The following is a 10,361-nucleotide window of genomic DNA, read 5'->3' on the forward strand; positions in this document are numbered from 1 at the left end:
TGCTGAAAATCAGCAGCGGTAACCGGTAGAGGCAGCCTCTGCAGTACATCGATGCGCTCATGGTCGTTGCGGATGCCCATCCACCGGAAACAAGACCGCACCACTGGTTCTCCTTCCGGAAAAGACAGCTCTTGCTCGCACTGAGTTTAAAACGGTTGACACGACAGATCTCAAAGAACTGGCGTAAAGCTACGATAAAGCCTGCCGGAACCTTTGGGGAGACTAAGATATCGTCGATCCATACCAGCAGGTGGGTATACAGCATCTCTCCAAAAACAGGCTGCATCTCATTCTGGAAGTGTGTACCTAAGTCACTTGCTCCTTGTGGCACACGCGCTGGAGTCCAAACAATGTTAGTAATAATGAAACTCGCTAACTCGTGGCTGTTTGGGTGGAGTGGAAACTGCCAGATACCTTTCGGCGTGTCGTAATCCGCAAAATCATACGCTCCTTCGGCCACCTCAGCCAAATCTGTCACATCCTGAGCCGAACCGACAAATGGTACTGTGAGTGCATTAACCGGCAGATAGTCAATTGGCATCCACAATTTACCGGGTGACTTTGGTTTTGCCACCGGAACGGTTGCACATGCCCAGTGACCCTGATTGTTCTGCCGGATAAGCCCCCTCAGCTCAAGTCGCTTCGTATAATCCCTGAGGAAACGGTGCTGAGATAACACATAACGGCTTGATGGAACTCGAAACGGTTTAGCACCTTCGACGAGCTTGACTCGCAACGGCGCTCTATCTGCTAGTGGGTCTACCCCGAAATCAATACAAACATAACATCCTCGAATCTGATGACAGACTCGCGTAGGAAAGAGAGATACACTGGGTCAAACCCATTGTTCACAGCAGCGACTACCATCTCCTCGTACTTATCATCCACCTTGGTGGCGGACAGGTTGATTCGGCACTATTCTCTTCTTCAACTAGATCACTATCCACTGGAAGAGGTCGTCCAGCATGTTGCTCCACCTGTTGGTTCAAATCGATACCGAACAATACCAATGTGACAATTCCAGGAAGGAATTTGAGCCGCTTCACCTTCCATAATCAGGCCATCCATGTCCTGTAGCACCTTCCGCAGTTTGTAATACGATACAGAGGGTCACAGTCTCGCGACACATCATTGTGGTGCCTCCCGCCACTATAGTATCAACCGGTACGGGAAGTGGTCGTGCGTGGTTGTTGTTGTTCAGAGCTGACAGCTCCTCAATCACACTGCGTGGAATTTCCGTCCGATCTGATCCCGATTCTGCACTTTACGGCAGTACAACCAACTCTCTCACCATTTCGTGGCCAGGCTGATATTTCGTCTGAACCATCTTGATTATGGACCTATCTTTAATCTCCTTCATTTATCGGCAGCATGGGCTTTATCATCACCTCGCGGTCGCGCAGTCACGAAGCCAATGAGCTACATGGCAGTGCCAACCATCTGTTTTAGGAAGCTTCGATTCCACCTTTGGATCCGCGGATCCGCGGACGAACTGCAATGTACTCCAGCATTACATTTCTCCATCCTACTACTCTTGTTTTATGTCGCCACTGGTTTGCCTGCTGGTAGGAACAGTATTAACCTTCTATTCCATCTCCAATTGGCGATACTTCTGCTGGGCTCGTGCTTTCTCTTTGATGATGTTAAACAACATGGATTCATTCTTCTTTGCGTTCCTGCATTCATATTTTCAGTGGAGTCTGACATCATCCTGCACCATACGCGGCTCGATGTTATCGATCAAAATGGTGTTCGCATGTGTATGAGGAAACGTAAAGTGGTTTTACTTCGATAAACTATACTTTCGTTCGAAAGTATAGATTTACTTATATAAGTAAAACAAAGTTAAATTACGGTGAAATGAGAGCCGTTGTTTATGATTTACTGAATGTCCTTGTTTAAGTATCCATTCTAAAAGTGATATTGTATATGAAAAGTATTTGCCAAAGAGTTGTTGGAAGAACCTACTGCTAAAATTGGAAGTAAGATGTTGCCTTTCCACGAATAGGAAGTCTAAATGCATGCAGACCAGTCGTCTGCCAAATGTAATCATTTATGTATCGCACACCAATGTGGAAACCCTTCGTAACAAAGTGGCTACATGTACATGGTTTTGGAGGCGTTTGGTGGAGAAATTAACATAAGCCAGTGAAAAGCACGGAGATGTGTCAAACCGATGTGTAACGTTACAAGCACTGACCCAGTGTTTGTCACACAAATTCAACTATTTAGTACAATTCTTCAGTTTCGATAAAGAATGGGCGTACTTTACTACCAAAGCGCTTCGACACAAACGGTAGCCATTGGTATCTGCTGCACTGAATCTGTCTGTCCTCACTTTTGGTTTTTTGCTTTAATGGCATCTGTTCTACGAAACCCTTTCAAGAAGAAACACGACCGTCCTAAAGGACGGAAAACTCGTAAACGCTGGCGGTGCCACATGACGCTGAACACCCTAGCTAAATTGGAGAGGCATCTCCAGAGAAATAAAAGCTGTGGACCAAAAGGCCGTTGCCCTACAAAAAGAAAGGCGCAAAGGTGCGAACCGCCTTTCCAGCAAGGCTCACTCCATTATGAGGGAGTTGGATAAGGAAGGCTGGTATGAGGAGGACAAAGAGGAAACCAAGGGCGGCTCCGTCGACATGGATGGCTCCGATCGTGCCCCAAGCGCATGTGGGCCACGCAGTTCGACAATCTGAGACGCGCCAAGGAACTTACGGGTATTAACTGGAACGCGATTATCGATCTCCACTGAGTACTACTAGCTTGTACCACAAAGTGTAATAGTTTTTGTATTTTTGTACTTGATAGCAGTGACATTATTTAGTAAAGGAAATGCCGATTCGGGGCCAATACAGAGCCTTGCAAGTCTGGCAACCATATCATTCAGACATACACAAAATCTGACAGGTTTGGAAGCCCCGCAATCTTAATATTTTTATGCAGTTATTCTGACAGTGAGGCCAATCAAAGTGCACCCATAATACCCCTAGTTAATGCCATCGCTTCTTTTCTACTCGTCAAATCAAGGCCGCTTTTCAATTCGATTTCAGTATGGATTGTTTTGGATGTGGTGAGTGACCGACGGAGAGAAATATAGGGTTAGGCTAACTTTATAAACAAATAGCAGGAAATTATCACTAATTTTGAAGAAGCACGCATTTTCGCGGGTGAGGTCTTAGCAGAGCGTAATCCGACATCACCAAAATTAGTGCTGACAGCTCAAGTCGTTAAAGCGGCCAGCTTATTGAGAGCCCTTCGGGGAGCAGATGTTGTCGCGGGTTCAAGTACACTTGGGTCCATTAATTCTCCGCACTAGTATGGTGAGTTTTCTATTCACTCAAAAATATAACTCCAAAATGGTACTAACATTTTTGTCGTAATCTGTTCATCTATACAAATGCAGAATCAACAATATCAATAGCGGCAGGTGCACAGAGCTCCACCTTCTTGCTCTACCTTTTTTTTTGTTGGCACTGGCGGTTGAATTGTTTGTCACAATTTCCAGAACACTTCGTGCGCCACTAAAGATGATGCAATCAAAAAGTCACGTTTGGCTTGGAAAGGATCCAAGATTCCCCGCAACATTAAGAGGGGTTCGAGGTTTGTGGTCTGTTTCCGCTCTTGTTGGAAAAAATGGGTAGATATTCAAGCGTAACGGAGCACCTGGTCACGCTCGGCTAGCGATATGGCTTCAATTGGAGGCCATACCTGAGCGTGAGACACAAAAGTTGCCAGCTCCTCCCCACAAGAGGGCTGCAAATGGGGAATACCTTACATTGACCTACGGTCGTACCTCGTGTTTTCGTGACTAACGACTATACGTTCATGCGTGGAGCACGTGTATCTAACGATAAGGGTGTTTACTGGTGCATGATATGTTTTTGAATAGTTCAAACTACCACTCAGCATGAAACAAAATATTAGTAACTTGCAAAATAATGGATGTACGCATTTGACTTGAGCGCTGGCACTACTCATAAATAAGAGAAATTCCTGAGGGGTCTCCTTGAACTACGAATTTAAGTTCGCTAGACTGTCACTTGATGGGCTGGGTGGCTCGTTGGCCATCCGTCCGTGGCCACAAAGAGGAGTTTCTGTCTGTGGACTTTCCCCTCGTATGTGGCACGCGCTCCTTAGCTGCGTTTCGGTTCTAAATACGATCCTTGACCAGAATCACACCATCGATATCAGAGGAAGCGCCTACTGGGGCGTTTTGCTTCCACTTCAACGCATCTACTTTATTTTGTCCATAGCGGGGAATACAGAATCGCCTGCTGTAGGCACAGCCACCGATGTTTTGCCAACGTTCGCCGGCTGAGCTGTGGCGATTGATGGATGGTTGTCAGCCTCAATGGGTGCACCTAATATCAAATAAACTACGGGTGTTATACGAAAGTTGCTGTAATGTATGTGGCACCGCCTGGCGAGGCAAAATTGACGCACATGAAGGCATGAGTGTGGACGGTGGCAAGAACAGGCGTTGTGGCATGGACGTGTGCGAACGCGTGGGGACAGACAGCGTCGTCAGCGGGCGCAACGGCCCGCTCAAGAGCAGCGTGAGGAGCGAAGGGCAAGATGGACGATCACGCGGTCGTAGAAGCCACCAGAGACTGCCAAAGTGTCGCACACGGCAGCTGGCGACGTTGAAGGAGGACTGCACGTGTCGCCTCTAACCCAAAGTGAAGGGTACGGCGAGCACGAGGAAGGCTGTGAGATCAAGGACGGCTTCAATTGGCGATTTGCTCGTCTCTGAGCAAGTGGACGGACGAACCGAAGACCTCGGGCGGGACGGACAGAAGCGCAAGCAAGCAAGATTGATGGGCGCCTACGTATGATGAAGAAACCTTCATTGGCTTCCCCCAAATGCTCCTCAAGCAGTTTACAAATCTTGCTCTTTGGTGTAGCGAATACAGCGACATCCAAAGGTTGAAGCAGGTGGATTGCGTTTGGAGGAAGAACCACAAGTATGATACTCAGCTGTGCAACTCCATCTACGACCTTAGAGACGCAGTTAGACTCGCAGCTGTCGAGGAGAAGAACGGTCGGTCGATTCATACTGAGGCAGAGAGAGTTACAGACCTTCTTCGAACAAACCCGTGTTTATGAAACCCGATGGAGGGGCAGCCGGCTCATGGCATCGCGCGAGGAAACGCTACGACACTATTTTTCTTGGCAAGATGACAGTAGGTGGTGCGACAAAGTCAGAGGCGCTTCCACATGGGCCCTGATGAGATGGAGGCTGGAGGTAAGCTCCGTACTCTATAAATTGCTCGAATCTCCTTCAACGACGACTGGCATGCTCCTTAGCTGCTTCTGAAATGCAGTCGCGTTCATATTAATGATACGTGAGTGGTCAAGTTCAACGACGGGTTTTGCAAGGGTATTAAAAAGAGTGGTTAATCGGCAGAGATGACACAGTTACGCTTCAACGACAGCGATTGAACTGAACGTCCTGTTTGAGTGGGAAACCTTTCCTTGGAGCAGCTGTACCAGCCCTCACCCACACCTAAGCTACAGCTGAGCAGCGTCACCTCCTGAGCTATAAGAATGGTAGCAGACCGGCCACTTTCGAAAAAATGTCTTCGGGCCTGGTCGCACAGCCGTTAGAGACCTGCCCTCCTTTGCTTGGATCTATGACCGAATCGGTTTTTATGAATTGCGTAGCTGACGGAGCACTAAGAATAATCTAACCCGCTTGAATTTGAGCAACGATGGTTTGCTCTATCTCAGTTGTATAGGCAGACATACCGAAATCTGGAAATGAAATGGCTTTGTATATGCTGCAGCTGACTGCGACATCATCAGCGATTCAGTCAGCTTCCATGAACAAGAGCAATTTCCCGCCAACAGCATCCAGTTTTATAGGTATCGTACTGAATCGTATTTCAGCGAATGACTGTCAGTAAAAACAAAAATATACTTATCTGTCCCACCAAATTATGGTGAATTTGTTTGTTTTGTACACCACACCAATACGTTACAATGATATTATTGGATAACGCAATTAGGCTTAGATATTGATTCAACATCAGCAAAACTCCTTTTTTGGTGCACTAATTTCTATGGACCACTGGAGCTTCCGGAGTGTTTGCCGTCGACACTACTGCACATGTGCCGCACCAGTGGCCAACGGTACTACGAAAGAACCATCCCCTCCCATAGATAAGATCATTTGCAACTGAAAGATATACATCCGTTGGCCATGGTCAAAAGAGCTCTGTGTACATATCTCGGCATTTGGGATCGATAGATGTTTGACATCGTATTGAGTGTCCAAACGCTGCCTCTCATTAATAGCGGCTGGAAATGCAGGGACGCGCGGGAATTCCCTGTCTTGCCAATTACCACATGAACACTCTTGACCAACCATACGCCAACGATGAACCCGCTCTGGTCGGTTGTATGGAATTAAATAAGTACGTTTTACACTCCCTCCATGCACAGGGTTACCTTGCACTGCTCACCTGTAATGACCAATTTCTTGCGCTCCGTTCCTAGCATTCGCACGAGCTCGGATTCAGCATTCGAGAGTAACCAGTAAGCAGCCATTTGTCTCTTGTCAAATACCAGCACACCTAACTTGAGAAAGTACATAACATAGGCTTCTAACGGCTTGGCGCTGTGGTAATTGTTGCCATTAAATTGTTAGCTTGATCAGCTAGATTCGCAAGTCGGCAATTTGAATTGCTCTTGTTGTTGAATTTGACCCAGTTTTTATTGTCAATCTCTCTCAAATACGCAACGACAGCCGGCTTCGTACTTCCCTACGGCTACCAGCACACAGACCGCCACTCGAGCAGCAGTTTCTTCGACGGGGCACGCTCTGTGTCCTTCGACTCAAACGTTCCTTCTCGAATAACTTTTAGTCATTCTCATAGTCACTGCGACCATATCATTGATAACACCCTTCTTCTTTCGCTGCTGCAACGGAAAATCTCCCATAAGTATTCATTTCTCCATTTAAATGGGCGCCATCAACGCCATAAAGGTGTCTTCCCATCTTCGCCACGTGAATGGCAATAACAGCGAAGAAGCAAGTCTTTTTAAAAAGTACTATCGTGTGATGCGTTTTGTCAAAGAAGTGTTGGCTACTCAGAATCTTGCAGACGTACTTTGCGTTTTCACCCCGATTTTTCTTGGTAGAGTAGTATTGCACCTTCAGCTGAAATCCACAAGCTTGAGCACGTCCCTTACAACGATATTGTTTAGCCCGTTGCGATCCACGAAACTCGGTACCAATGTCATCCTTTTTGTTGTATTCGAAAACATAATATCTCGACTCGAGTCAAGCACCGAGTTGTGCTTGTAACGTTACATATCGTCTTATCACATCTCAGTGCTTTTCACTAACTTATGGTTATTCCTCGCGTTAGGCGGTTTGCCGACCCCCAATCCGGCTCTAACCCGGTGTATATCCGCCGATTAGTTCTAATACGCTGGTCAGCGGTGTAAGGGAAGAATACACAATATTATGCCTAATTAGTATTTAAATCGGTCTATTATCGCCCAATTCAACACTCTACCGTACGAAACAAGCGAAATGCACAACAATACCCGTTTTACTTAAAACGGGACATCTCGCGTAACCAGGCCATATTTTTGAAGGTGTAAACAATGTTGTCAGTTTGTTGCGTTTTGCCAATTCTTATTGGTCATTAACAAGAAATGGAACATAGAGAAGCCATTTCACGCGTTTAAGTACGTATTTACCATGCTGAAGTTTAACTAGGCATTTATTTTTAATACTGGACGTAACTTGAAAAAAAATGTGTTCCAAGGACCAACTTCCACCAGTATTCTTAGAATATTGTCGTTAATATGTACACAGAGCTGCTCTGTAATTTTCAAGAATAATGAGTGTTGAAAACCACAGCTGACGTTCGGAAAGTGTCGATATTGACGTGATCGTGTGACAAAATCTGTCAAAAAGGCTTGACAACGTTTTCGAAAACTGCTAAACTGACGGAGACGTTTTCTATCAGTGTAGTGTAGAATGTAACTGACAAAAACTGTTCCAGCTTTATGAGAATACTGCCTCGACTGTCCACTGTGTAATGAGATGCTCTAACTATATTCCTTTTGCTGTCATGAAACCCTCAGAAATCAGATAAAGTAATGGTTGAATTTAGTATACTTAAGCATCTTATCTTTGGTCTTTAAGCTGGAGTCTTAAAGTTTTGCTTAGTGTTCGTTGGGTCAACGACCTTGGTGTGCTCCATGATGCAAACCGCGCAGGATGGCAGTTTCTCAAGACGAAATGGGGCGAGTTTCCGCGAACACGTTTTCATTTGCAACCAATCTCACTGTCGCATTATGGCTACTGATTTGTATCAGAATACTTCTAAGAAATTAGGAACGTCTGAGAAAAAGAACGAACGTGTACTTAGATCTTCCTACCTGCTTCTTCCCCATTTTTTCGTGAAAAAATAAATAATAAATCTTGAACAAACTTCGGGTGTAGTGCGCTGAGCTTTGCCGCTACAATATTTCCAGCAGTAAAGAAGGCTCTCTCGGATGGCACGGATGTCGCCACGCAGCCTAACCACTTTCTCGTAAGTTGCGCTAGAATAGGGAAGTGAATTGAGTTACGCTCCCACCAAAACAGAGGTTCGGCATATTCGCTACTGTCGTTGACGCTCTCGGTATGACTGATCAGCTCGTCGTGTCATAATGAAGATCCGACAAGGTAATCGCCTATCTAAGTCTTACGTTCTAACTTTTGGAGGGGCGCAAAGTCCATTCAGCTGGCGTCTTCTTACAGCAGCTCATTTTCCCAGATCGCCTTCTCTAATACTAGTTCGTGCTAGCTAACGTTGTGCTATAGCTCGCGAGCTCTCAAGTGAACTTCAGCCATGACCGGTAAAGGAAATAGCTCGTTTATCATCTCAACGGCTACATGTAACAAGTGCTCTGAAGCTTCAATCGTCTTTGTCCAGTGTATCAATTCTCGTCAAACGTGGATCCAAGAGCGAGATCCACAATACGTCCGGTGGCAAATTCTTAAATCGCTTTTCGAACATGTCTGATAGGGCTCCTTGCACATATTGCATTAGAAGTAGGGTTTCATTCACATAACGCTATTGCCCCTCAACAGCTTTTGGTTTATCGAAAACATCGGTTTGTTTGAACCACCTTTTGATGAACCTTAAAACGGAGGTGCCACCGCAAGAGTAGGTAACCGCCAACGAGCTCCTCTGTCGCTGCTGCAAATGGATCTAGAAGTAAAATAAGGCACTTATTTCAAACCAGTGTGAAGGCTCAGGTGAAGTGAGTTTTACGTCCTTGAACTCAGCTTCTCCTTCGCGGCTCGTAGTAGCATCAAGATTTCCTTCAACTCGACCATTCTTGCCAGCAGATTTCTGACGCTATTCCATCGCGTCGGGCAATCAATCACCACTCGTAGAGGCCGAATTGTGTGGCGATCTGTTTGTCTACTGTCTTGCCATTGTTTAGCTTTTGCAGATTTGTGCTCGTAGACAGCAATGTCTCGAAATTCTGAACAATTGCACGCAATTTGTTCATTACTGGCAGTAGTGTTTCCAGTTCAAGTCAGGTTTAAGAAATTCAGCTATTTCATTTAGGCCCGCTCTTGGCGTCACACATCAGCTACAACCATTCCATCTGGATCATGTTCATAAACAGCATCAACGTTTTCGATATCTTCAACCATGTTCGATATCTCCTGAACAATATCACCCAGTTCCCTGAGGAGGGCCATGTAATTGACCAAAAGCCTGAAGGACGTTCGAATTGCCATTCGAAAGCAAAACGGGTCAATCTGGAACGATCAAGTGTACCGCACCCAGGAATACAGGTAGTGTTCCAAACGGCCGTCCGCTGGGTTCTGCACCTGGCCACGCTACTACGAACGCTCCCACTGTTCCTCCTCGTGCCTACCGAGCCTAGGATGCCACTACCCTACTGCTCGTTCCGTCGCTGTCGACTCGAGAGACTCAAGGTCCCGCTGAAGAGGTGGACAATCACGAACTGGAGTGGCCAGGATGGAAGGCACGGGACTTCCCCAAATTGATGTGAGGTGACGAAGAGAAGAGGTGTCGCCAAAATGAGACCAGATGTACTTCGTAGTTAAGTAGCCACCTGTGGCATGCATATCTAGCTGGAGGGAACGCGCTGTGGCGTGTTCCCCTTTCTCGTACATTTTTCCTGCCTTTCGCAACCGGCGAAAATAGAAGAAGGGCAGTAAGAAACATGCTTAATTACTACCATTCAAACCGCTACTACCGTACCGCGCCTACTAGTACGAGCCTCCTCATATCAATCCGTTGCCTGCTCGATCCCGTTTGAAGTAGGTGTACGACACAAGGACTAGATACAGAGCCACGTTTGAGACTGAAGCA

General features: G+C 46.2%; 3 protein-coding genes across 3 annotated transcripts in view; 1 reads left to right on the plus strand and 2 right to left on the minus strand.

Moving 5' to 3' along the window:
• Positions 1-4,454: 4,454 nt before the first annotated feature.
• PPTG_20964 (hypothetical protein) lies at positions 4,455-4,756 on the plus strand (the record flags this gene model as incomplete). The annotated part of the gene is made up of 2 exons (XM_008894391.1): positions 4,455-4,559; positions 4,601-4,756. 2 exons carry the CDS (start codon positions 4,455-4,457, stop codon positions 4,754-4,756), a joined length of 261 nt encoding a protein of 86 aa, XP_008892639.1.
• A 528-nt stretch (positions 4,757-5,284) lies between these two features.
• On the minus strand, positions 5,285-6,552 carry PPTG_20965 (hypothetical protein; the record flags this gene model as incomplete). The annotated part of the gene is made up of 3 exons (XM_008894392.1): positions 5,285-5,316; positions 5,752-5,793; positions 6,468-6,552. The coding sequence occupies 3 exons, from the start codon at positions 6,550-6,552 to the stop codon at positions 5,285-5,287; spliced, it is 159 nt and encodes a 52-aa protein (XP_008892640.1).
• A 3,664-nt stretch (positions 6,553-10,216) lies between these two features.
• The window catches only part of PPTG_20966 (hypothetical protein), a gene marked incomplete at both ends in the record, with an annotated part of 1,100 nt that continues 955 nt past the window's right edge, over positions 10,217-10,361 (minus strand). Inside the window, one exon of the mRNA XM_008894393.1 lies at positions 10,217-10,255. Within this exon, the coding sequence (XP_008892641.1) occupies positions 10,217-10,255 (39 nt within the window). The remainder of the gene's footprint in view (positions 10,256-10,361) is intronic.

This window comes from Phytophthora parasitica, assembly GCF_000247585.1.
Source record: "Phytophthora parasitica INRA-310 unplaced genomic scaffold supercont2.2, whole genome shotgun sequence".
Classification (NCBI taxonomy): domain Eukaryota; phylum Oomycota; class Peronosporomycetes; order Peronosporales; family Peronosporaceae; genus Phytophthora; species Phytophthora nicotianae.